The following is a 27,987-nucleotide window of genomic DNA, read 5'->3' as shown; positions in this document are numbered from 1 at the left end:
AAAATTTATGAATGTTCACTGTGTGCCAGACCTTGTGCTAAGCATTTCACATGTATCATCTCATTCAATTCTCACAGCAAACTAGGAGGTTGAGGCTCTAATGATCCCTGTTCTTCAGATGAGGAGCCTAAAGCCAAGATAATGTAGAAAACCTATCCAGGGAACTACAGTTCAAAAGGGACAAAGTTGAGCTGTGACAAAGAATGTAGAACCGATGACTGAAGAAAAAAAGGGACACTTGGATGTTTAAAAAAATTAAGCATCCCACAGATACATGTCCAAATGATTTTTTTACACAAGTAATGTAATGGAGAAAGGACAGCCTTTTCAACAGATGATGCTGGAGCAATAGGACATCCATAGGCAAAACGCAAAATTCAACCTAAACCTCATGTCTTATATAAAAATTAACTCAAAATTGGCAGTTCCCTGGTGGCCTAATGGTTAGGACTTGGTGCGTTCACTGTCATGGCCTGGATTCGGTCCCTGATCAGAGAAATAAAGTCCCGCAAGACCTGCAGTGTGGCCCAAAATTTTCTTTTAAATTTAATCTAAAAAAATTAACTCAAAATAGGTAATAAACTTAAATATAAAGGGCAGAACAATAAAAATTTTAGGAAAAAAATGAGAAGTATTGAAGAACTATAAAGAGTTCTTATACTAGACACCAAAAACATGATCCATAAATGAAATGGGAAAAATGATAAATTAGACCCGTGAAAATCAAAAGTTTTTCCTCTGAGAAAGACTGTGAAGAAGATGAAAAGAGCAGCCTACAGACTGAAAGAAAAAAAAAAAAATTACAAACCATGTAGCCAAGAAGGGAACTCTCAAAGCTGAACAGAAAAATAAGTTAAACAAGCCAATTAGAAAATGCACAAAAGAACTGGAACATTTTATCTTAGAGAGTATACAGCTGGCTAATGAAAAGATACATGAAAAGATGGTCAACATCATTAAATGCCAGAGAAATACAAATTGAAACCACAGTGAGCTATCACTGCTGCTGCTGCTAAGTTGCTTCAGTCGTGTCTGACTGTGTGACCCCATAGATGGCAGCCTACCAGGCTCCCCCGTCCCTGGGATTCTCCAGGCAAGAACACTGGAGTGGGTTGCCATTTCCTTCTCCAATGCCTGAAAGTGAAAAGTGAAAGGGAAGTCGCTCAGTCGTGTCTGACTCTTAGCGACCCCATGGACCGCAGCCTACCAGGCTCCTCCGTCCATGGGATTTTCCAGGCAAGAGTACTGGGGTGGGATGCCATTGCCTTCTCCAGAGCTATCACTACACCTTTATCAAAATGGCTAATCTTTTTTTTTTATGTGACAACATCAAATGCTGGTTACAATGCAGAGAAACAGGTGGCATACATTGGTCATGGAAATGTAAAACAGTATAGCCATTCTGAAAAAGAATTCGGCAGTTTCTTATAAAACTAAACATATACTTACATAATACCCAGCAACTGCACGCTTGAGCATTTATCCCAGACAATTGAAAACTTGTGTTCACATAAAAATCTGTTCCTAGCAGCCTTATCTGTAATAACCCATGACTGGAAATGCTCCCAGATGCCCTTACTTAAGGGCATAGTTAAACATATCTTGGAATGCTGCCCAGCAATAAAAATGAACTGACTTTTGTCATGGAAAAGCTTGGATGAATTTTGAGGAAATCATGTTGAATTTAAAAAGCCAGTCCCCAAGGCTGCATGCTGTATGATTACATTTACATAACATTTTTGAAAGGACAAAATTTTAGAAATAGAGAGCAAACTAGTGGTTTCCAAGAACTAAGGATGAGGTTGAGGCTTGGGGCAAGTGGAGGCAAGTAGGTTGGACAACAGGAGGGTTCCTCTTGGCCATGGAAATATTCTGCAGCTTGATAGTGAGAGGGTAACATGCACGAAGGCTAGGGGTCTCCAAACAGAGGAAATAGGCTGCAAGTGTCAGACATTTTTCTGTCTCTCTATATATACAAAATTAAAAGGAGGTTTCTCTTAAAATTCTGTGTTGCCATGACAACACCTGGTTCCACCTGAACTTGACTTTTCTTAAATCTTGAGCTAACCAATGCAATTTTTCTTGTGGAAATGTTTTTCTTAAGCTATGTTAATGAACTATGTATTTACCCTAGACTCTGTCTTTCTTCAAGTTGGTTCTGCCTAAGACTCAGAACCAACTTGACAAACCAGCGTGTTTTACTCATGCAAATGTTGTCTTAAGTTATGTTAATGAGACTATGTATTTGCTTGAAAACCTGACTTTCTTCAAGATTCATGTCAATCATTTTATGGCCTGGGATGACTCACCTGCGCCAATGTTATCTCAAAATACATGTTGTGTGTGAGGGGCCTGGTGCCACTCTCTGAGTTTTGACACATTTCCTTTCTCTAATTAGCAGAATGCTAGTAGCTATATAACTCCCTGCTAAAGACTAGCGGGGGTGGGAGGGCAGCACTCTTTCTACTCCCTTCTGATATCTATGTCAGAAGCTTTCTCTATCTCTTTTATACTTTCAGTTCAGTTCAGTCGCTCAGTCGTGTCCGACTCTTTGCCACCCCATGAATCGCAGCAGACCAGGCCTCCCTGTCCATCACCAACTCCCAGAGTTCACTCAGACTCACGTCCATCAAGTCAGTAATACCATCCAGCCATCTCATCCTCTGTTGTCCCATTCTCCTCCTGCCCCCAATCCCTCCCAGCATCAGAGTTTTTTCCAATGAGTCAACTCTTCACATGAGGTGGCCAAAGTACTGGAGTTTCAGCTTTAGCATCATTCCTTCCAAAGAAATCCCAGGGCTGATCTCCTTCAGAATGGACTGGTTGGATCTCCTTGCAGTCCAAGGGACTCTCAGGAGTCTTCTCCAACACCACAGTTCAAAAGCATCAATTCTTCGGCGCTCAGCCTTCTTCACAGTCCAGCTCTCACATCCATACATGACCACAGGAAAAACCATAGCCTTGACTAGACGGACCTTAGTCGGCAAAGTAATGTCTCTGCTTTTGAATATGCTATCTAGGTTGGTCATAACTTTTCTTCCAAGGAGTAAGTGTCTTTTAATTTCATGGCTGCAATTACCATCTGCAGTGATTTTGGAGCCCCAAAAAATAAAGTCTAACACTGTTTCCCCATCTATTTCCCATGAAGTGATGGGACGGGATGCCATGATCTTCGTTTTCTGAATGTTGAGCTTTAAGCCAACTTTTTCACTCTCCACTTTCACTTTCATCAAGAGGCTTTTTAGTTCCTCTTCACTTCCTGCCATAAGGGTGGTGTCATCTGTATATCTGAGGTTATTGATATTTCTCCCAGCAATCTTGATTCCAGCCTGTGTTTCTTCCAGTCCAGCATTTCTCATGATGTACTCTGCATAGAAGTTAAATAAGCAGGGTGACAATATACAGCCTTCACGTACTCCTTAAGAAGAGGTGGCAAGAATACACAGAAAAACTGTACAAAAAAGATTTTCACGACCCAGATAATCACGATGGTATGATCACTCATCTAGAGCCAGACATCCTGGAATGTGAAGTTAAGTGGGCCTTAGAAAGTATCACTAGGAACAAAGCTAGTGGAGGTGATGGAATTCCAGTTGAGCTGTTTCAAATCCTGAAAGATGATTCTGTGAAAGTGCTACACTCAATATGCCAGCCAATTTGGAAAACTCAGCAGTGGCCACAGGACTGGAAAAGGTCAGTTTTCATTGCAATCCCAAAGTTCACGTGAACCATGAGCTTTCTGATGTTCAAGCTGGTTTTAGGAAAGGCAGAGGAACCAGAGATCAAATTGCCAACGTCCACTGGATCATGGAAAAAGCAAGAGAGTTCCAGAAATACATCTATTTCTGCTTTATTGACTATGCCAAAGCCTTTGACCGTGTCAATCACAATAAACTGTGGAAAATTCTGAAAGAGATGGAAATACCAGGCCACCTGACCTGCCTCTTGAGAAATCTGTACACAGGTCAGGAAGCAACAGTTAGAATTGGACATGGAACAACAGACTGGTTCCAAATAGGAAAAGAAGTACATCAAGGCTGTATATTGTCACCCTTTTATACTTTAATAAAACTTTAATACACAAAAGCTCTGCGTGATCAAGCCTCGAATTGGCCCCGGATTGAATTCCTCTCCTCTAGAGGCCAAGAATCCCAGAGTCTTTCACAGCTCAGCAACAATCTTTCAATAGTATAGATGTCAATATTCTTGTTGTAAAATTGTACTATAGTCTTATAAGATGTTCCAATTAGGGGGAACTGGGTAAAGAGTACAAGGGAACTCTGTATTATTTCTTATAAAATGGGGCCCTATAATTATGTCAATACAAAAAGTATCATTTAAAAAGCAATAATGGACTTCCCAGACTTCCCTGTGGCTCAGGTGGTAAAGAATCCACCTGCAATGCAGGAGACCTGGGTTCGATCCCTGAGTTGGGAAGATCCCCCGGAGGAGGGCATGACAACCCACTCCAGTATTCTCATCTGGAGAATCCCCATGGACAGTGGAGTCTGGTGGGCTAGAGTCCATGGGGTCGCAAAGAGTCAGACAAGACTGAGTAACTCAGCACATGGGACTTCCCTGGTGGCCCAGTTATTAAGAATCTGTTTTAGAATACAAGGGATGTGGGCTTGATTCCTGGTCAGGGAACTAAGATCCCACATGCCATGGAGCAACTAAGCCCGTGCATGGCAACTAGGGCCAAATGCAGCCAAATAAATAAATATTTAAAAAATAAAAGGCAATATGAATTTAAAAGAAAGAAGGAATAAGGGAGTGAGAGTCCCACACAGGAAAGTTCTGCCCATGCACAAACAGACATCTAAGAAAACCAATTCAGGGTGCTCCCATCCCCTTCCAGCCTTACTGCCATTCTTCCTCTTGGTCCCCTTGGGAAGCAGACACCCAGCAAGTAATGCACTGTATCTCCCAATCTCTCAAAACCACCCCATAATACCTGTGCCCAAGGCCAAGCTTTAGGGGCTAGAAAGGAAGTTCCTTGATGGAACAACTTCAAAAGGCATACCTCATCACGCCCCATCCACACCCCCACCCACTTATACTCTCTCAAATAAGGGTACATCTTGGAAGCCCAGACTCATCATATAAAACTCAAAAACAATGATTTTTTTTTTTTTTTTCAGAAAAACAGACAACTTCTTCACCAAACTCATGCTGATTTTCTATCGGTTAATGTTTCTAACTCAGATTAAAATTTTTCATTTTAATGCTAATCCTTCCTGGGACTGTGGCAATGAGGCACTGCCCACAAAGGCAAGCAACTCCAGAAAACCCAAAACTCAAAAAAGCAGTCACAAAAAAGAGCATGCCCTGTGGGTTCCCCCCAAAACAGTACTTACAGAGGTGATGGAAAAATTATACAGAATATAATTATTTTCAGTTACAGCATCTGAAAGAGAAAGATGGAGGAGGGCCAGTTACTACAGGAAGCAGAACAGTTGGGCATCCTCTTCTCTCCCCTGGAACGCCTCTGCCAACTAGCTCTGCTCCCCCGAGTTCTACCTGTTTTTTTTGCAGACTCTCCTGGCCTACTCCAGGCGCCAGTAACTACTCCCTCCTCTGAACTCCACGGCATAGTTGGAACCATTTTGTCAGCATTTAAAGCATTTTGGGGGCTTCCCTGGTGGCTCAGTGGTAAAGAATGTGCTTGCCAGTGCAGGAGATCTGAGTTCAATCCTTGGTTCCTGAAGGTCCCACATGCCACCGCAACTGCTAAGCCTGTGCTCTAGAGCCTGGGAGCCGCAACTGCTGAAGCCCACGTGCCCTGTTGCCTGTGCTCCACTGCAACGAGAAGCCATGCACCACAGCTAGAGAGTAGCCCTTGTTTGTCACAAGAGAAAAAGCCCAGCACAGCCAAAAATAAACAATACGATAAATAAACAAATAATTTAAAAAAAAAAAACATTCTGACTTGCATTTGTAGTTATCTACATGCCCTCCCTCTCTCTGGACCAGGACTTCGTCAAGGGCAACAGCTATGTCTTGTGTGCTAAGTCACTTCAGTCGTGTCTGACTCTGTGACCCTATGGATTGTACCTCACCAGGCTCCTCTGTCCATGGGATACTCTGGGTAAGAATAGTGGAGTGGGTTGCCATGCCCTCCTCCAGGGGATCTTCTCGACCCAGGGATTGCACCTGCCTCACTTCTATCTCCTGCATTTGCAGGTGGGATCTTTACCCACAGAGTCACCTGGAAAGTTTAGGCCCTGCACATGGCCCAATAATAAATAGCCAAGAACTATTAATAAATGCTAATTCTATGTAGGGCAGATTTTTATATAATGAGACCCGAAGCTTATGTGAGGTATTTATGTGTGAAAAAACACCACACAAATTAGGTACTTGCCTCTCAATAGCAACCAAGGCAATATTTTACAATCTATTAATAATTTGTAGCTTCCTAGGTTGTGCTAGTGGTAAAAAATCTGCCTGCCAATTCAGGAAACACCAGAGCCGCAGGTTTGATCCCTGGGCCAGGAAGATCCCCTGGAGTAGGAAATGGCAACCTGTGTCAGCATTCTTGCCTGGGAAATTCTATGGACAGGGGAGCCTGGCAGGCTACAGGCCATGGGGTCGCAAAGAGTCAGACTCAACTAAGCACATATACACATTAATGTAATGTGTTATTAATAATGACATCCAGAGAAAGGAATAAACTAGATCCAATCATATCTTTTGCTTTGGTAGAGTCAGTAACACATAAGTTGCTCTTCTGAAGTCTATTTTAATGTATGTGTTTGGCTAGTGGAACTTTAAGAATGCATTGATTCTAAGCTATAGAAATAAGCATCAGTGATAACAAAGCTCATGCCATACTGGGCAGTCTGCTGAGATGAGCTGCCATGGAGAAGCGCAGTGATGGTCCTATAAGGAAGTCTACCTTTAGAGACACCATCATCCCAGTACAGCTCTCCGTTTGCTTCTCGCTTAGAGTCCAAGGCAATGATGAGTCCCAGAGAGTTCTTCCGGCTGTAAAGGAGCAATTCTCAGAGAATGAAGAAGAGATAGAATGGTCTTAAGCCAGCCCCCTTCATGCCCCAGGGACAGACCATTTTGGAGTCAATCTCAGCTATTAAGTAGATACTGATGGTGTCTGAAAACACGGAAGCAGGGTGTGGGTAGGCAGCAGAGGTGAGTAGTGAATGAGCTTAAGAACAGTAGATTGGAGGCAGTTCTTGCTGAGAACTGTACTTGTGATAATACTAACAATTAGTACTTACTGGATGCTTTCCACGTGGCTGGCACTCTTCTAAGCATCCTGTATTCCTTAAACCATATCTATTATTTCATCTGAGCCTCTTAATAACTCTAAGAAGTTGAACTACCATCATCTCTAGTTTACTAATGATGAGCAGAGACACACAAAGTAAGTTGCGCATGGTAATGCTTCTTGTATGTAGCAGAGCTGAGACTCGAACCCAAACTTTCTAGCTCTTGATCTTAAATCTATGTTGATTTTCATATGGTATCTCTTACCTCCTATTAACTTGCACTGTCTCATGCCTAAGGAAATCTATTTGAGGATGCTTTTGGACCTGGGGAATCCTCATGAGTGATTATTTTGACCACCCTTACAATTTGATGCAACTTACAAGTGAAAGACAATGGGAATGTAAAGGAACCAAGGCTACAGCTATCCCCTGCTAAATGAAGATGCCAATTTTGGGCTGACCTTGAGAGGAAGTGAGAAAGATGTGTTACTGAAGCTATTTTCCCTTAGTTGATTCACTTTCAGTTCCAATTTTTCTTCCCCATAACACTCTGCACCATCAGAAGAGTGAGGAGCTTACCTGGCCTCTGTGGTCGTGTTTGGCCGCTGGATGGGAAAGATGTAGCCCCCTCGGAGGTGAAGTCCTATCCTATCACCTGGCAGCAGCAGCTCCACAAATTGTTTCCTCCATTCTATGGCTACTTGCTAGCCAACAAAAGGGGAAAAGACCAGAAAATACGTTATTTGGGCTACAAGTGACATTGGAATTATCTAGTTCAGTTGCTTCATTTTAAGCAAGAGGAAAGCAGAGGATCCCCCGCCACCACATCTCCCAAAGTGAAGTGACTTGCCCAAGGTGCACAGGAAATAGCAGAGCCAAGACTCCAGCCTATCCTATTTCCCTATATTACACCACGCTGTGTGTGATTTCCCACTTGGGTTTTAACTCTGTAGATCATCACAACCTAAGGCCCACTACTAGTCCACATGGCTGCAGAATAGCCAGTCAAATCTACCGAAAATTTCCATAAACCTACTCTAGTTATTCAAATTATTTCACTGTGCCTCAGGAAAGGCCTTCTTCCCAGGAACGTACCCATAAGCAACAGCATGTAAAACCTTGTTCTATTAGCCTACCCCAAGCACCCAAGACTCACTCACCGTTTCATAGTCGTACCAGATGGCGTCGGGTATGTATGCTCTTGCATAGTTCAAACCCTGGGGAAACATAACAGTGAGCAACACTGTCACAACCCTTTACAGTTTACACAACACCCTCACCCATGGTGGCATGTGCTCATCGCAACACTCCAGAGAGAAGGTTGGGATCACACATCCCGCAAGTAAAATACAGATCCTCAGAAAAACTGGGCAGATTAACCAAAACAGAGCTGTTCCTAGAAATGAAGATTGTTTTGCTTGGAGACTGCTGAGAAAAGCAAAGAAAGTGTATTTCCTAGGTCCCTTGTGTAATCTGATAGGAGGAGAATGAAGCAGCTAGGCCCTCCAGAGAGCTTTGCAGGAGGATTACTTGTGAGCTGGCAGGACCTACCATGAGATGCTGGGGCTAAAAGGTCAGCTCCAAGGGCCTTTGACTTGAGTCCATGAGCCATCTCTCATGTTTATAAACAGATCAGCATAATCCTGACCCCTCTCCTACTCTTCACTACTCACCCCTGCGCTTGATTTTACTTGGTCCTTCCTACAGGGATTCCAGAGTAACACCCTCCCCTTACCCAGCACTCTTCTCGCCCTCCACACTCCTCTCCCCACCTCTTCTCTTCCCCTACGCTGACTTTAAGACACACCCCCTCTGGTGAACAGGAAGCACAGACAGATGATCAGCCTGAACTCTTAGGTATTCAAAGCCCCCATCAGTACCAAGGCCAATGCTTAAGGAAACAAGCTTTAGGGTAATTTTGCAAAATGGAGATTGTTCGGCTTCGCAAATTGAGAGTGAGATCAATAATTACTATTTTTCTAATTTCCGAATTTTCGTGCTCTCTCCCTCCTATTTGTAGTCAGATTTATCTTTAAACACAGACACTCGGGCCCCAGCTTATTCAGCTGTAAATCCACGAGAACAAGTGGGAGAGTCCACCCCATTGTTCAGATTATAAACACACTTCATATAAAACAGGCGTGATGAGGAGTCCAGGCCCCCAGAGGAACTGCTCGTGCACCTCCCAGGTGGCTGGGTCCTGGTAGAACCTGGAAAACAGAGAAGGCAGGTAAAGCCTGAATACAAAATAGCCACACTTGGTAGGGCAGCAGGGTCCTAACTAACCTTGCTGCTACTAGCAAGGTCAGTGACGTTCTGATCTGAAAGGGAGTCTTTGCAGGTCAGGAAGCTTACTCGTGGACGAGGGGCCTCGCTACGGTCTCGCCCAGGGTATGAGCTCGGTAGAAAAGGGTGTAGAGATAGGGCAGCAGGGTGTAGCGGATGTTCAGATAGTATCTGGAGGATTCCAATAGCATAGCGTTGTTTTCACTGAAGGCAGCAGGATCCTGGTCCTAGAAGGAAATGTAAGCAATTACTAAATATTTCCATCAAATCTCTGAAGCTCTCTTGGGATAAGAAGCTTTCTCAAGTGAAAGCAGTCATGTTTCCCAATTCAGAGGATGTCAAAGCATTTCTAGAACTGCAAGGATCTTGGTTCTCCTTCTTCATTTTATAGATGGAAAAATAGTATCAAAGATTACATGACTTTTCCAATGTCAAATTGTAAGCAAGTGGCAGAGTTTAAATTTAATATATCTGCCAATCTACGATGCATCTGCAGCCTCAGGGTAATTGAGAGGCCCTCAGAAGTGGCCATGGAGATAAAGGGGCTATAATGGGCCCTACTCCCCTAGAGCTGTTGCTCCAATGTATGTTATTTATTAAGGGTTCTGATAATACTTCATTTGGCATATAATGCAATAAAGTTGTGAAAAGTGAAAGTCTAGTTGCTCAGTCATGTGTGACTCCTTGTGACCCCATGGACTATAACCTGCCAGGTGGATCAGTACATGGAAATTTCCAGGCAAGAATACTGGAGTGGATTGCCATTCTCTTTTCCAGAAGATCTTCCCAACCCAGGGATCGAACTCAGGTCCCCCACATTGCACGTAGATTCTTTACCATCTGAGCCACTCCTACAAAAATACTATTTGAAACCGATGGCATTAAGCCACACTGCCTACCACCATGATGTGCAATCCTTCTCTCCCTTTCCTTACAGTTTTAGAAATTTGCAAATTTAAAATTTATGTCTGGTTTTGTCTGTAATGTTTTCACCATCAAAATATGTTTTATTTTCTCTATTTCAAAGACAATGACCTCTATTTGTTCTTCAATATACAATGTGCAAAAAAAAAAAAAATCGTAAGTACAGCCTTTAGTAGATACTGTTGTCTTTTAGTCACTAAGTCATGTCCAACTCTTCATGATCCCATGGACGGTAGCTTGCCAGGCTCCTGTGCATGGGATTTTTCAGGCAAGAGCAATGGAATAGGTTGCCATTTCCTTCTCCAGGGATCTTCCAGAGCCAGGGATCGAATCCATGTCTCCTGCTGAGCAAGCAAGCTCATTGAGCCACCTGGGAAGCCCTTATTAGATTTTATCCAAGAACAGACAAAAAAAAAAAAGAACGCTTTAGATGAAAAATCTAATTTGCTTCCCAGAAACAGAAATTTTCCATTAATGATGAGCAGTCATTATGTTCATTCTCACTATAATTGGAAAGATGTGAAAGATATGCGTGCCATATTTAGATCAGTCATCTTGTATTCTATTTCTGGAAAAATTTTAGAGAAAATTGTTTAAATTTTTTCTTTCATCCCTAAGATGCCCATTTCTCTCCTTCTGCATAGAACTATTCCATGAGACCACTCAGTGGCCCCAGTGTGCAACTCATGAAAATCCTGAGGCAAAACATCAAAGAAAACAACACTCCATAGCCTCCATCAGTTTGGTCTCCAACAGAGAAAGTCCAGAGCTGCACCATCCATATGGTGGCTACATGGTACATGAGGCTACTCCACACTTGAGATGGGGTTAGGAAGACTGAGGAACAGAACTTTTCATTTCATTTTATTTTAACCCATTTAAATATAACCCTAAAAATGGAATCAACATAAAACATTTTTTCCATTAAACATTATTATTTTGGTAGGATTACACTTAACTCCAACTACTGAAAAGTTAGCATCCTAATTGATATGCACTGTCAAGTGTAAAATGCACACATAATTTGAAGACTTAATTAGTAGAAAAAAAGAATATAAAATAGCTCATTAATATTAGTGTCAAATCCAGACTGAAATTATAATGTTAGGGATATATTGAATTATATAAAATATATTAAGAATAATTGACCCCATTTCTTCTCATTAAAAAAAAATTTACACTTAAACTTAGATGTATGGTTCTCATTATTATTCTATTGAACAGCACTAGTTGAGAGGAGAGGAAAAAGGTCCTGGAACCCAAAAACCTATGTGCTCTGAGTGCACTTGTCTGTATTAAGTGCTTCCAGGCCATCTCTTCAGAAAGTGAGCCCACCCTACCTGCTCCCAGCCCCTCGCTTAGAAGTCCAGAAATAGTTTATCTCTCTATAGATCACCAATAGCAAGGAAAGGCCAGGGATAAAAAACTTGGCTGCGAGTCTTTCCCAAGTTAGAGACATGTCATTGGATAAAATTGAGAACCAAAACTAAAATGACCATCAATAAGTTACTCTAATTAGTCTATTAAGAGCTAAACCACTCAAATGAAATATTTCAATTGTGGATGAGGTCGTTAGAAGAAAGAGCATCCCACCTTACTCATCCCTAGCATCACCAAAGCATCACCAAAGACGTCTGCTTAAGGGGGACTTGGAGTAAATGTCCGTCGACAGAGGAGTGGGTACAGATGAGGTGCACATACACAGTAGAATATTACCCAGCCGTGAAATAGAGCAAAATGAAATAATGCCATTTGGAGCCACATGGATGGACCCAGGGGTTGTCACAGGGAGTGAAGTGCATCAGAAAGAGAAAGGCAAATATATGATATTGCTTATATGCAGATTCTAAGCAAATGGTACCAGAGAATGTATTTACAAAACAGAAACAGAGTCACAGATGTAGAAAACCACCTTATGATCATGAGAGGGGAAGGGGTAGGGGCAGGGATAACCTGGGAGATTGGAAGTGACATATACACATCACTGTATATAAAATAGACAATTAGTAAGGACCTCCTATATAGCACGGGGAACTCGACTCAATACTCTGTAATGACCTATATGGGAAAAGAATCTAGAAAGAGTGGATATATGAATATGTATAATAGATCCACTTTGCTGTGCACCTGAAACTAATACCACATTGTAAATCAAATGTACTCCACCTTAAAAAAAAAAAATGGAATGTAGGGAGAAAGGAGACACAGTACTAGGTGAAATGTCAATTTTATAGTCATTCCGGAAAAGTCTAGCAACATATAATAAAATTTAATATACTTTAAAAAAAGGGGACTTCAAACCTACAGCTATACTTGCCCATCAAAAATAGGACCTTATATAGAAGAGGCTAAAAGTATGATGAGTCATGAGAAGCAGTGGGGGTGGTTTCATAAACCATTCGTAGAAAGACAGAGTGTGTAACGAGGTGAAAACAAAGTTCAAGTTCCTGGCCTGTCCCTCCCTAAATCCTTCCTTTATCTTGGAGAAGTTTCCCTTGTATTAACTGAAGAAAAGCCCAGTGGACTCTGTCTCAACTTATATAAGGTGGTAACAGAAGAAATGGGGCTTCCCTGGTGGCTCAGCGGTAAATAATCTGCAGGCCAATGTAGGAGGCGTGGGTTTGATCCCTGGGTCCAGGGGTGGAGAAGGAAATGGCAACTCACTCCAGTATTCTTGCCTGGGAAATCCCACGGACAGAGGAGCCTGGAGGGCTACAGCCTATGGCGTTGCAAGAGAGTCAGACAAGACTTAGAGACAAAACAACAAGCAACAGAAGCAATAGCAGCACCATGGACACTTTCGAATGCTTCTCGCCTTACTGGTGAGTTTCCAGCAATGAAACCATTTGGTCACATGCATTCTATTCCCCACATACCCTCATCCCCACATCCTGTTTTTGAAGCCTGTCGCCCAAGGTTTATCTATTCTGCCTCTGCAAGTAGGGCCACCCTGTAGGATTTTCTTCAATCCTACATAAGCATAAGTAGATCATAAAATTCAAGAAGTCTCCATCATTTCTCCCGGAACCTTACCCTGAACCCAGGCCCATTGTGATTCCTCGACAGTGGATAAAATGCTCCCAGCTGCATCCACCGTCTGCAGAGCTCCTCTGTGACATTCTCTGTATAACCACAGATGTTGGCACCTACCTGGAGAATTAGCACACACACAAGCGCATGGTCAGTGAGAGAGGAGAGGGCATTGACTGGGTACCTATATGATAAGGAAAAATAGCATCTCTTATTTCCATCCTTCCATGCATAAGGAAGTCCCATTTGGCCAAATGGGAGAAAGAAACAAGTATGATTGGCAAATCTACTGACAAGAAGAAAACTGTCTTTTTAAGGGCTCTTCCTCAACATTCAGCTTTCGCTTTCAAGGTTTGGCATTTATAGATTCTCTGCTGATGGGATTTTCTGTGACACTAATATGTGTTAAGTTTACCATTCTACCTTCAGAAGACAGCTCACAAGGCACATAAAAATGGGTTTTCCCAGGCTTCCCTGGTGGTCTAGTGGTTAAGAATCTGCCTGCCAATGCAGGGGACATGGGTTTGCTCCCTGGTCCAAGAAAACCCCACATGCTGTGGAGCAATTAAGCCTGTGCACCACAACTATTGAGCCTGAAAGCCACAATTACTGAAGCCTGCGGGCCTAGAGTCTGTACTCTGCAACAAGAAATCACTGCAATGAGAAGCCCAAGCACCGCGAGAGTAGCCTCTACTCACGGCAACTAGAGAAAGCCCATACACAGCAATGAAGAGGCAGCACAGCCAAAAAAAGTTTATTTTCCCAATACATGTCACAGTGAAATACATGCTCCTTGGTTTCCAGACAGCCTCAAAGTCTGGTGATGAAAACAGTGTCAAAGGACAAATGGTGAAAGCTCCTCGTTTCAGAATGGAACTCACCATGGGGATGCCGAATAGGTTGAACTCCAGGATCCCAGGGATGGACCATCGGAGATCGTCCCATCTGGCTGCATTGTCCCCCAACCAATGAGCAGCAAATTTGCCAGATCCCGCAAAAGTAGAACGTGATAAGATGAAGTGTCTCTTTTTGGGGAAGATAGTCTCCATGGCCCTTAAAAGGAATACAGTTAAGTGAACTGGAATGACTAGGACTCACCTACCCCCAGGGCAGTAATGGGCCTTCCAATCAAACTCAGAAAAAACACTAAAGTGTCGGGAATCAGGAAAGCAAACTAGTTTGGCAAGTTTAAGACCTTGTTTCTCTCTTCTGGATAAAGTTTCAGATCTCACATGTCAGTACAAACCTCTACAGATCACCCCCCCACCAAGGAATTTCTCTAAGCTCCTATCCTCTTGATTATGTTTTCTCTATCTTGTTGGAACACGTTGTGCTCTGCCTTTGGGGTCAAAACTACCCTGGAACCATGTTCTGGGTTCTTGGTCCTGTCTTCTCCCTCTAGACAAGGTTTCGTCAATGTTCCTTGCTCCCATGCCTTGCTGCCCATCAGTAATCTTGTTCAGCACAACACCAGCTCAGGCTGCAACCCTGTACCCACTGCTGGCCCAAGAAGAGAGTGTGTACAGCTCCAAGCACCTGGTTCCTCTGAAGCTTCACAACTTCTCATTAGCAATGTCTAATATGAGAAATTTGTAATCTATACAAAATAATAATTGAAATGAGAATAACAAATGAACCTACAAGTGAAATGTCAAGGATGATATATGGCAGTCTTTATAAAGTTAAAAACAACTGAAATATAAAATATTTTCCTTGTATTACACATAAAATATTTTATATCAAATAAAGCTATATAGAAAAGAGAGCAAAGGAATTAAAAACAGAATTCAGAAAGATAATTGCATATAGTTAGTATTATTAATAACGTTATTAACTATATATTATACCACCCTAAATCCTGAAGCTATTATCTTTGGATTCTGTTTTTAATTCCTTTGCTGTCTTTTCTATATAGTTTCATTTGATATGTAATATTTTATTACATGTTTTATATGTAATACAAGGAAAATATTTATATTTTCTGCTAGATGTGGGCTATTTTCTTAGCTTCTATTCTGCACACTTTCTTACGTAGGCACTTTACTAAAAGGCCTCTGCCATCTTTCTTCTTTCACACTAAATAGTTCACACCTTCCTTTAGACTCCAAAACTGAACAATAATACAACTGCAAGACAGTAACACTTGACAGTAACACAATGGCGGCTAGCTCTTTGCAGGCCAGTTCTTTTATCTTTCCTTTCAACACATGGTCTGAGAAAACGTTATCAACAGGCCTCAGGTAATTCCTCATAGACACCAACACAACCACCAACGCTTCCTTACTTCGCATTCCTAAGGATTTTATGGAGAGTCTCTGCATGCAGAATGACTTAGAATGACAAAAGGAGGAAAATTCTGAATTAGGAGGCTGATTCATGAAAAAGATGTGCTCCGTTCTAACAATTCAATGATCAAAAGATGGGAGTAGGTTGGAGGAGAGGACACACTCTTCAGTTCTCGTCCTTGTCTCTCTTTTGGTCTAGATTGGCAGACACTTTGCCCTTATTGCTGCTGGTCAGAGGGATTATTGCCTTCTGTCATGAAAGAAACACTTCTTTCAGTCATGAAAGAAACACATTCAGCTTTATAGAGTGAAACTCAAACAGGTATGACCTTATCTGCAGTTACAGTTTACTTAAAGCTCAGCCGTTAAGGTAACACAGAGGAGATAACTGTTTTTTCCCAGCTCAGAGATTAAAGCTTGCTGAGAGATCTTTTCATTTCTCTTTCCTACCATTCAGGTTTGACCTATTTATGGTCAGGGTCTGATCTCTGAAAGAATCTGGTCTTCTGCTTTCAGGCTAGATGGAAGTGAATTTCCTCCTTCGGGTGTATCAGTAACCACTTTCCCCAGACTGGACTGCCAGCTAAGATGGAGCCAAATACTCATTAGATCCAAGACTTGGTGTGAAAGTCAAAGTGTTAGTCACTTAGTTGTGTCCAACTCTTTGCGACCCCATGGACTGTAGCCCACCAGGCTCCTCTGTCCATGGAATTCTCCAGGCAAGAATACTGGAGTGGGTAGCCATTCCCTTTTCCACCGGATCTTCCCAATTCATGGATCGAACTCGGGTCTCCTGCACTGTAGGTGAATTCTTTACCTTCTGAGCCACCAGGGAAGACACAAGACTTAAGTTCTCCTGATGCCCAGATCCCATTTTTTTTTTCAGCCATCTCTGCCCCCAACCTGAAGGCTAAGTTATGGTTATTTCCACAGTCCTCTGGAAATTTAGGTCATTCTGCGTGACCTAGGGAAGGTAGAAGGGTGTTTACTCCTTACTCAGTCATAGTTACCTTTTAACTCTCAGCCAGAGCTAGTAGAATGTTTTAATCAACCCCATCATGATGTTAAAGCACTTTGTCACATGGAGACACTAACAATAATGCAATTTAAAGTCTCTTTCCTTCCTACTACCCTTCCTTACTCTTCCTTTTTGCCCTGGCTATTTATGCCCTCTCCCTCTTACCTTCCATCCTTAGGTTGGCACATCTAAGTGTACAGATAAAATGGGAAGGTACTATAGGAAACATGGGATTCCCTGGTGGCTCAGACAGTGAATAAAGAATCTGTCTGAAATGCCAAAGACTCGGGTTCAATCCCTGGGTCTAGAAGATCTCCTGGAGGAGGAAATGGCAACCCCTTCCCATATTCTTGCCTGGAGAATCCTTTGGAGAGAAGAGCTTGGTGGGCTGCAGTCCACGGGGTCGCAAAGAGTCAGACACGACTGAGTGACTAACCCTACTGCTGCTATAGAAAACATTGATCCAAGTCTCTCATTTCAAAGATGGGGACACTGAGTCTTATTCACCTAGTTTATTTCTCATGAAAAGTAGAGAAAGAGAAAAAGAAGCCAGAAAAATAAGACAGAAAATCAGAAATGCGTGTCCTTCTTGAAGCTTATCTTTCATTGAAATAAACAATTTTTCATTTACTAGACGAGGATCTACTCTGATCTGGATGATTCAGCATTAATAAAAAGTCATGATGGCAAAATGGTGCTGGAAGACAAAGTCAACACAGACTCTGCCTCTAGAATTAGGTCCCTCGGGGGCCCATCCTGACCTTCTCTTCCTCAGGCCCAGCATTTATTCATTCAACAAGTCTGTTTTAGTTTGTACACTAGGGATACATGAGCACCTTTAATCTTAAAAACTGACAGTCCAGCAAGAAAAAAAAAATATGTATATATATAAATAATAAGATTTTGGCACATTAAGCAGATTGTAAACCTATGGTTTTTCTAGTAGTCATGTTCAGATGTAAGAGCTGGACCATAAGGAAGGCTGAGCACTGAAGAATTGATTCTTTTGAACTGTGGTGCTGGAGAAGACTCTTGAGAGTCCCTTGCAGTCAATCCTAAAGTAAATCAACCCTGAATATTCACTGGAAGGATGGATGGTGACACTGAAGCTCCAATACTTTGGCCACCTGATATGAAGAGCCAGCTCACTGGAGAAGGCCCTGATGTTGGGAAAAGCTGAGAGCAGGAAGAGAAGGGGATGACAGAGGATGAGATGGTTGGATGGCATCACTGACTCAATGGACATGAGTCTGAGGAAACTCTGGGAGATGATGAAGAATAGGGAAGCCTGGTGTGCTGTACTCCATGGGATCACAAAGAGTCAGAAATGACTGAGCAACTGAACAGTAAAAACAACAAGTGTGGATTTAACTGGGTAGCCTGTATTTTTATTGGCTGAATCAGGCAACCCTAGTGTGGTGATCTTAGTACATTCAGTAATAGGACCGAAGCAAGTACTAATGTTCAGTTGGGACCTCTAAATATCTTGCATGTTATTGCCTTTGAGTATCTTCAAAATAGTGAAGTTCCTGAAATAATGAAGCCAATCAAAAATAATCCTGCTTAAAAACCTGGGATTATGAGGAAAACCTCTTAAGTACCCTGTAAGATCTGAGTTTCCATATGCTTATAACCACAAAAATATTTGAAATATACAGTGATGAAAGACAAGAGAAACCCTTCGCCTCCCACCTCCCCAAATCTGGAATTAGGAGGAAACCCATGCTTACACATCCGTGGCTCTTGCCATGGTGTAGCCATACAAGCTGTGGACATCGTAGTGAAGGCCCTCACGAAACTCTGTGTCCATGCAGAGGGTTCTTGCGAAAAGCAAGTGGTCCAGAACTCCTGTGGGAAAACACCCATCTGTGAGGCATATCCCTGTCCACCAACTGAACAAAAGAACTGCCCAATCACTTGTTTCCTGGTTACTGATCTTCCCTGATAGTATCCGCCTGAGAAAATCCTTTCCAGATTTTAAATATCCTAAATGGTACTTCCTACCCAGGGCCTGGGCTTCCTAGGTGACTTGGTGCTAAAGAACCTGCCTGCCAATGCCGGAGACACCAGAGATGTGGGTTCAATCCCTGGGTCAGGAAGATCCCATGGAGTAGGAAATGGCAACCCACTCCAGTATTCTTGCCTAGAGAATGCCATGGAGAGAGGAGCCTGGTGGGCTATAGTCCACAGGGTTGCAGAGTCAGACACAGCTGAGCACACACGCACCTGGGGCCTACCCTGAGCTAGATCATTAAAATTAATTTGCATTTCCATGAGCTCACAAAGAACAGTACTTAGGCACGTGAGAAAACATGTTCAGAGCAATGGTTCATCTGAGTTTAAATATAAACAAAGCACTTGCATTTATCAACATGTATTTTGTCAAGAAGAATAGAGAACAGGTATGAGGGCAGAGGGCAGTGCTTATTCCTTGGAAGGAAAGTTATGACCAACCTAGATAGCATATTGAAAAGCAGAGACATTACTTTGCCAACAAAGGTCCGTCTAGTCAAGGCTATGGTTTTTCCATGGGTCGTGTATGGATGTGAGAGTTAGATTGTGAAGAAAGCTGAGCACCGAAGAAATGATGCTTTTGAACTGTGGTGTTGGAGAAGACTCTTAAGAGTCCCTTGGACTGCAAGGAGATCCAACCAGTCCATTCTAAAGGAGATCAGTCCTGGGTGTTCTTTGGAAGGACTGATGCTAAAGCTGAAACTCCAGTACTTTGGCCACCTCATGCGAAGAGTTAACTCATTGGACAAGACTCTGATGCTGGGAGGGATTGGGGGCAGGAGGAGAAGGGGGCAACAGAGGATGAGATGGCTGGATGGCATCACGGACTCAATGGACAAGAGTTTGAGAGAACTCCGGGAGTTGCTGATGGACAGGGAGGCCTGGTGTGCTGCAGTTCATGGGGTCGCAAAGAGTCGGACACGACTGAGTGACTGAACTGAACGGACTGATGAGGGCAGTGGACATTTTCACTTTTATATTATAGACATTCACACCCCAGTTAGATTTTCTTTTAAAAGTGATGTAAGATATTGGAGTGGTTTCATGAATAAGAATTCAGATCTTGCCTCTAGAAACCACTACTATTTCTGTATTTTCCCTTTCTCATGCCTAAGATACTCAGTATTTTCTGCCTTATCTGCAATTGTCTTTTTTTTTCATTTTCTTTATTAGCTTTTATTGACTATAGTTGATTTATGATGTTGTATTCATTTCTGGTATACAGCAAAGTGATTCAGATATATACGTGTATGTGTGTGTGTGCATATATATATATGTGTGTGTGTGTATGTATATGTATATATATATTTATTCCTTTCCGTTATGGTTTATTACAAGATATTGAATCTAATTCCCTGTGCTGTTCAGTAGGACTTTGTTGGCTACCTACTTTATACATAGTAATTTGTATCTGCTAATCCCAAACTCCTAATTTATACACCTGCTTCTTTTCCCTTCTCCTTGAAGACTGATGACTGGGGACCTGCCTTCATGAAGCCTTGTCTCCACATAGGACTTCAGTATGAGGCACAGTTTCAGAAAGTTTTTTTCAGAAATAAAGAAAATTCTGTTTCTGGCACAGTTCAGATCGTGGAATGAGATTCATGACAACTTCAATTATAAGAAATGACACTGAAATTTTCCCAGGGTCAAAGTTAATTTATCTAAATCTTTATCACGCTAATGTATACTGTCCAGTCCTGAAAATCCAAGAAGCAAACCAGCTACAAAACAAAGCAGCTGGTTATACACACAAGGAGACTAAGGACCAGCAGGTAGAGAATGTGGTGCTCAACAGAAGCAGGTAGAAGGCGATAGGACTGCCATTCTCTGTAGAGGAAAACACTCGGTTATGGCCAAGAAAAAAACTAAGGGATTAAAAGGGAAACATGATAAGCTGATTCGTAGTGGAAAGAAAAATTGAGGGAACATAGAGACGAAGATGAGACTAGGGAGGAGTGAGACTTCCCAGGTGGTCCAGTGGCTAAGAATCTGCCTGCCAATGCAGAGGACGCAGGTTCGTTCCCTGGTCTGGGGAGACCTCACTTAGTGCCGCAACCAAGCCTGTATGCCACAACTACTGCACCCACACCCGACAACTGCTGAAGCGCGCCTGCCTGGAGCCCCTGCCCTGCAACAAGAGAAGCATCACAATGAGAAAGCTGTTAAAGGTGCTCAACAGTAGACCCCACTCACCGCACCTAGAGAAAGCCTGAGAGTAGCAAGGCAGACCCAGCATGGCTAAAAAAAAATTTTAATTAAGAAAAAGGAATAAGTGAGAGAAGCAAACAGTAGATTTTACAAAAAGTTAGATGGTTGAAAGTCAAGACTCTGCCTGAAAACTTCTCCACTCCTGCAGTGACCAAAAGGGACTAAAGAAAGGGCTAAACCTTGGTCCAGGGGTGCACACAAAGTGGACAAATCAGAATAAAGTGGAAGAAATTGGCCAGCGGCTCAGCAAGCCTGTGCTCTCCTCCTGGGAGAATATTTCACACTTTCACTTGACATTAAGCTGAGACTATGTTATTGGAGTCTGGCCAAAGGAATGTGAACATATTAAATACACCCCACTTCCAGGAGTGTCCATAAGAGTCCCTCTACCCTCTCTTTCACCCAGTAAGTTGGAAGCAAAGGACCCTGGGATGGGAGAACAGACTGTGGAAGTAACTAGATCCCTGAATCATTGCTGGAAGAGAGTCACACGTCCCACAAGAGAGTATTATGTGAATAAACTTGTGTTTATCCACTGAGATGTTCACTTGTTTCCAGATTCCAGCATAATCTATTATACACTGTTTCTCCCTCTTCCTCTCTCTTTGACACACTTACACTCTTTCTTTTTTTTTAATTCAAATTTATTTATTTTAATTGGAGGTTAATTACTTTACAATATTGTATTGGTTTTGCCATATAACAGGGATTGGAAAACTCATTAGAAAAAGGCCTTAAAAATAGGAAAGACCTAAAAGGAATCATACTTTAAACTGTTGCTAATTAGCTTTTCTTTTTTTTTTAAAAAAAAAAAAAAAGGCTTTCCTGGTAGTTCAATGGCAAACAATCTGTCTGCCAATGTAGGAGACAAGGATTCAGTCCCTAGTCCAAGAAGATCCCACATGCAATGGGGCCACTAAGCCCAGCATGCCACAACTACTGAGCCTGAAGTCCTAGACCTGTGTTCTGCAAGAAGGGTAACCACAGCAGTTGAAAAGCCCATGCACCACAACTAGAGAGTAGCCGCTGCTCTCCACAACTAGGGAAAACCCGCAGGCAGCAATGAAGACCCAGCAAGGCCCAAAATAAATCAGCAACAATTTTTTAAAAAAGAAAAAAGCTAACAAAATAAAGATTTGCTTAATGGCAGGTAGTCTGTACCTTAATGTACTCTGATATTCTCTGATTATAAAGTTTAACATTGAACCACGTGTATGAAGGGTTTGGAGACAGTGAACAGGGTGGGAAGTATGTAAAACTCTGCAACTACAGGAGATTCGGCTTCCACCATGTGCTTGCTCTTAGATCATGGCAACGAGAAGGTAATCAGAGACCGAACAATGAAGCAAGGTCTCCAGCAGAAGGGTGGTCAGGGTGGTCAGGGTGTTTGGACGGGGAGTCCCTTGAACTGGGAAGTAGATTGCTCCTGGCCACACCAAGCAGTATCACGGTTGTCTTAAACACGTCTCATCCCTCCATCACTAGGAAACAAGCTGAAACTTACGAGGTTTGAAAGGAGGAAAGTTGAAGTTGTTTACTTCACAGTCTTGATCAGAACTTTGTAGAAAGCTAGATACTTCATCCATTTCCTTCAAAGACACAAAATACACAAAATGGAAAATGTTACTGATGCACAGTTAGCTGTTGAGTAATGCTTACTGAATTAGAAGCCCCAAATTTTCTATCCACTTCTTTAAATATGGACTAAAAGTAGGTGATGCCTGATTTTACTAAACAATTAATTTTTTAAATTTCAAAGAACTATCCCCACCAGCTATCCCCACCTGAAAATAAAAGATGCTCATGAAATAATTCTCTAATAAGTAATTTTAAATTTTAATGAATCAGTGTGACAATAATAATTATATTAATAGCTTCTCATAAAACAGTATCTTTTAAGTTAAAATACAATTAATGGAGGTAAAAGCTGAAGCCATGAGAAAACAAAGGACTTTCTCAAAAAGAAATAACCAATCAGTGGCAGATCCAGAGTTAAACTTCCCAGAGTTTTGAGGAGTCTAACTTATTGCATATAAATTCAGCATCAAGTAAAAGGATTTTAAATACCACTAGGTCAAGCAAACCATTTTATTACAGATCAGAGTCAAAGTTTATCTCACAATTTGGAATATTTGTTCCCAAAATAGGTTTGATCCTGAAATAACAACTTACAATCCACACTCCATCAAACTCCAGAGTTTTATAAAATTCACTGAACTGCTCTTTCCACCACTCAGTACAATCTGAATTAGTAAAATCAGGAAAAACTGTCCAACCAGGATATGCCTAGAGAAGAAAGAAGGCTGTAGCAATTAGTCTGTTCAATGGTTCACTTTGGATTTATTTCTGGCTACCATTTCTTCTACAAGAATCCCCATGCATCTTATCACTTAAGAATCAAAATTTGTGACTCTCTTCCTAAAATTTAATAGTAAAATAGGAGCAAAGAGCCAAGGAAAGAAAAAAGAAAAGGAAAAAGAAGTTATTAAATAACTAAGAAGCCATCAAATGTCTTTTTCCTATTGAAAAAAACAGGTAAAATTTCATTATGTCAGGCCAATTCGGAGAAAAACTGTTTAAAATACTGTAAATCTAACTAGATAATATTTTAGAAGAGAATGACTAAATTTCTCTAATGTGTTATTAATTAAAGGTAATCTAAAATCTACTTTGAATAACAATATTTCTAAATAATACATCGGTTTCAGCATATAAGCAATCTTTTTTAAGTGGTTAAATGAATTTCATGCTTCTGACTCAGGCCCAGTTATTTCTCACCCTATCTTCTCTTCCTATCTATTCCTATCAAAGTGCAGCTTTTAACATTTTCTACAAGTAGCACAAAGATACAGCCATAGCCAAATTATAGTAAATTATGAATTTATGGGATATAAGCTTTTGTGCATACTTTCTTGCTCATTTCCCCAGCAAATGTATAGATTGTCGTTTAGGGACAATTTCATGCTCAAGTAATATGATGTATACAATTTACATTTATTTATAATGCAGAAGCTTCATAAAACTCAAGATAAGAGCTTGAAGTCCTTCCTTTAAGTGGACTGAACTCCTGGTCCTTCGTTTTAGGTGATAACAGCAGATCATAATTGGAGATAATGTGGGACCTCAGGGGACAGGCATGTGGCAAAGAAGTCTCTTGCAGCAACATTCCACCCAGAGCAGGGCCAGCAAAATTTATGCTAACTTTATAATGAACCCCAACCACCCCCACTACGACTACCTCTGCCAACATCCTAGATCAAATGATTCGTGTTATTTGTTGGTCAGTGGAAGTCACACTGCAACAAAGAGTAGCCCCAACTCACTACAACTAAAGTCTGTGAAAGCTACAAAGCCTCACCACAGCCAAAATATAGAATAAACAAATAAATCTTAAAAAATATTTCTTCTCAATCATCCGTAGTATTGGAGAGTTAGGATATAGCTTTTTAATTAGAATAGCTCTGTTTTTCCCACCACAATAAAAAAATCATAATATATGAAGTGATAGAAATATTGTTACTACAACAACAGTCACATGGCACTATATAAATGGATCAAATCAACTTGTTACATACTTTAAACGTATACAATATTATTTATATATATATATTTCAACTAAAAAATCCTTCAGAATTTTAATCATTCTATCATTACTTCTACTGACCTAAAAGTAATAATAAAAACCCCACTAAAACAGTAATGATACTGTAACTTGCTTTCTACCTACTCATCTTCATACCAAACGTACAAACTTCCCAAAATGATCGTAATTACTCCAATTTTCTTAAGAAATTACCTGCCCAACAGCAAAGCCTTTGTTCCCCAAGATCCACACTCCCTTTCTGCTTCCATTCACATAAGGCTGGTAGTCAGAGTTATTTAAGATGCCAGGATTCTAATAAGTGAATATAATAATAAATACTGTTTAGTAACTTTTTCCACTTTGAAAGGAAAAATTAGGCAACAGAATAAGTGTTTGAACGTACCATAATAATTACATATTTCAGTCCATTTTGATGTAACTCTTTGGCAAAATCTGAGAGACCATGGAAAGCCACTCCGTCAATAGTGAAATCCTTCTTTTCATCCATGTAGTCTATGTCAGAGTACTGGACATCCTGAAAGACAGTGCTGGCCAGTTAGAACCGAGAAATAGGACCATGCTGATGGAAGAGATTATAGCTCTGGTTCTTGGTAATTAAAACTGAAGCCATAGTTCTTAACGATCCCAGAACTGTCCAGACTTGGCTATATCCTAGGAGTAAAGAAACCTTTCTGAAAGATTCCAGCACTCTCAGATTGCAGGTTTGCCTTTTCAGACCAATAGAAGCATGTCATGAGGAATTGAGAAGAACTTGAGGTAGGGACTGGGTCTTGTTCATCCTTGTATCTTGAGAAGTTGGATGCTTGACATAAAACAAGTTCTCTTTAAAGTGTGTTTGAATGAGTATATTAGTAATGTTATAACCATGTTCTAACTTGGAGCCTAAACGAGGAACTAGAATAGGTGATAAGTGGAGAAAATGGTCTTCTTGTCCTAAAACTGCCAGAGTAATAATTAACAAAGATAAATAACAAAAGCATAGAGGTTTAATTAACCAAACTCTCATGCATGTGTGTGTTTTGTGTTTGCACAGCATCCTATGAGAAATAGGTGTTATTCTTAATGAGAAGATTGAAATGTGAAGGGGTTAAGTGACATTTCCCAAAGTCTGGGTGCATGAGTCTGTGGGGGTCGACTGGGGCTTTGTTGATACGCTGTTGGATTCCAGGTGCTATTTTTGTCCAACCCACTACATACTCCAAAACATATGAAGTTCTTCTAATTTGACAAGAGAAGTTCCAACTTACATATGGGATCTCAGCTTCCCGAGTTCGGTTTACAACATTTTTCAATCCATCAATGCCACCATAATTCCTGCGACTAAGCTGGAACCCAAGACTCCAGTAGGGAGGCAAGAATGGTCGTCCAACAAGCTGAAAAAATAAATAAAGAAGTGTCTAAGCATTTAGAACACACACTGTCGCACCACGTCTGACATAGAAAATACTCCCTTCACTTCATTTTCTCTTAAGCCCTCAGATCTAAAAATGGTGAAGCCAAGAGTAACCTCCTAGGGCAATTTGCAAAATTCTACAGCTCACCTAACTACCTAAATGTATTCCTGACAAGAGCAACATCAGAAAACAGTGGGATTTGCAGGTAATGCTTGAATCACAATATAATATTGGGGGAAAGAAAGAAGCAACATTCATTCACTCAGTGAATCTTTTCTAAGTGTTGATATTGTAGCAAAGGATTGGCAAGGCACTTGGGATATAGTGGCATACAGCAAAAGTGATTCCTGCTCTCACATCAGTGTCTAATTTCAGACAGCAATAAGTGCTAGGCATAAAGCATCGGGACTAATATTGAATGGGATGGATGAAGAAATAATGGACTATGTTTGAAATCCAATCCTATAAGTTGCTCAAGCCAACATTCTGAGAAGATCTCACATACAGCCCTGTCTTAAATGTTCCCTGAGAGCCACTGTCTTGTCCTTCCTTATGAGAGTCACCTCAGCAGAGAGACTCTCATGCCTCTGAGTCCCCATGCAGTGTATTTGCATCTTATTAGTAGCACTGATTATAAGGTGTTTCCTATTACTATTATTTCAGGCTTTGTTGTATTTCTCCTATGTTATTATAAATTGTGCCATCTTGAACAAATCACCTCATTTTTCTGTACCTGATGCTTTTCGTCTGTAGCATAGAAAGTTTAGGCTAAATGGTGTCTAAAGTTCCTTTCTGCCCTACAGCTTGAACTGAAAATAAGTAGCACAGTTCCTTTTCCATAGTTTCTTTTCACTAATATTTTTTTTATTTGTTGAATGAATGAATAGATTTTGCTGATCTGTGGCCCTAGATCTTATCTTTGCAATGATTCATCATACAAAGATGGACTATGAGCTCCTTGAAATCAGGAACAGGATGGCATCTATCTTAATTTTGCATTTCTCAAGCCTTGCATAGGGCGTCTTCAGCATGTAGAAGGCACTCAATAAATGTGCATCAAATTAAATGAACAGCTGGGACTTTCCCGGTGATCCCATGACTAAGACGCTGCGCTCCCAATGCAGGAGACCCAGGCTCAACCCCTGGTCAGGGAACTAGATTCCACATTACACGACTAAGATCTGGAACAGCCAAACAAACAAACGTGCTTCCAGCTAATGAAAGACTCGCAGTCCCAGCGTTCGGAATCCATAATTCACTCACAACGTTAATTGTTCTCCTGTTAATTTATAATGAATCTATGAGATAAAAGCAATAAATAATGATTGTGCGAGCATGTGGGCATGCTATGTTGCTGCAGTCGTGTCCAACTCTGTGCAACCTTCTGATTATCTAAACACCAAGACCGTACCTCCAGGTATTCCTGAACCACTTGTTCTGGAGTATTTCCCAGGAACACGTAAAAGTCAAGGATACCCCCGATCGTGCGGTAAGTGACGGCAGGAGCGGGCTGAAGGGTGACCTCTGAAAGCAGTAAGATAAGAGTTCTTAGAATGTTATAGTTGAAAATATACCCATCTCTGCAATATGAATGCCTGAGTTATCCAAAACAGGCTCAGTCTCATTGTTAAAGAGTTGAAAATCACACATGTTCTTTCCTTTGGATGATTGCTAAAGTTTATCAAAATACTCAGTTCAGTTCAGCCACCCAGTCTAACAACTCTTTGCAACCCCATGGACTGCTGCACGCCAGGCTTCCCTGTCCCGAAGCTTGCTCAAACTCATGTCCATCAGGTCGGTGATACCATCCAGCCATCTCATCCTCTGTTGTCCCCTTCTCCTCCTGTCTTCAGTCTTTCCCAGCATCAGGGTCTTTTCCATTGAGTCAGTTCTTCACATTATTTGGCCAAAGTATTGGACTTTCAGCTTCAGCATCAGTCCTTCCAATGAATATTCAGGACAGATTTCCTTTAGGATAGACTGGTTGGATCTC

At 41.3% G+C, this 27,987-nt stretch overlaps 1 protein-coding gene across 1 annotated transcript in view; it reads right to left on the bottom strand.

The window, feature by feature from the left end:
- Nucleotides 1-27,987, bottom strand: part of LOC138439575 (probable maltase-glucoamylase 2) — a 96,100-nt gene that overhangs the window by 47,960 nt on the left and 20,153 nt on the right. The window contains exons 8-22 of the mRNA XM_069588598.1: nt 27,406-27,518; nt 25,848-25,973; nt 24,983-25,114; nt 24,793-24,891; nt 23,169-23,282; nt 22,501-22,585; nt 18,503-18,620; nt 14,351-14,522; nt 13,473-13,589; nt 9,585-9,742; nt 9,355-9,439; nt 8,390-8,446; nt 7,809-7,933; nt 6,899-6,987; nt 5,358-5,407 (exon numbers count right to left, since the gene is read on the bottom strand). Of these exons, the coding sequence (XP_069444699.1) occupies nt 5,358-5,407; nt 6,899-6,987; nt 7,809-7,933; nt 8,390-8,446; nt 9,355-9,439; nt 9,585-9,742; nt 13,473-13,589; nt 14,351-14,522; nt 18,503-18,620; nt 22,501-22,585; nt 23,169-23,282; nt 24,793-24,891; nt 24,983-25,114; nt 25,848-25,973; nt 27,406-27,518 (1,640 nt within the window). The remainder of the gene's footprint in view (nt 1-5,357; nt 5,408-6,898; nt 6,988-7,808; nt 7,934-8,389; nt 8,447-9,354; nt 9,440-9,584; nt 9,743-13,472; nt 13,590-14,350; nt 14,523-18,502; nt 18,621-22,500; nt 22,586-23,168; nt 23,283-24,792; nt 24,892-24,982; nt 25,115-25,847; nt 25,974-27,405; nt 27,519-27,987) is intronic.

Source organism: Ovis canadensis, chromosome 4 (assembly GCF_042477335.2).
Source record: "Ovis canadensis isolate MfBH-ARS-UI-01 breed Bighorn chromosome 4, ARS-UI_OviCan_v2, whole genome shotgun sequence".
NCBI lineage: Eukaryota > Metazoa > Chordata > Mammalia > Artiodactyla > Bovidae > Ovis > Ovis canadensis.
Note: the sequence above shows the minus strand (reverse complement) of the source record. Positions and strands in the feature narration are given on the sequence as shown.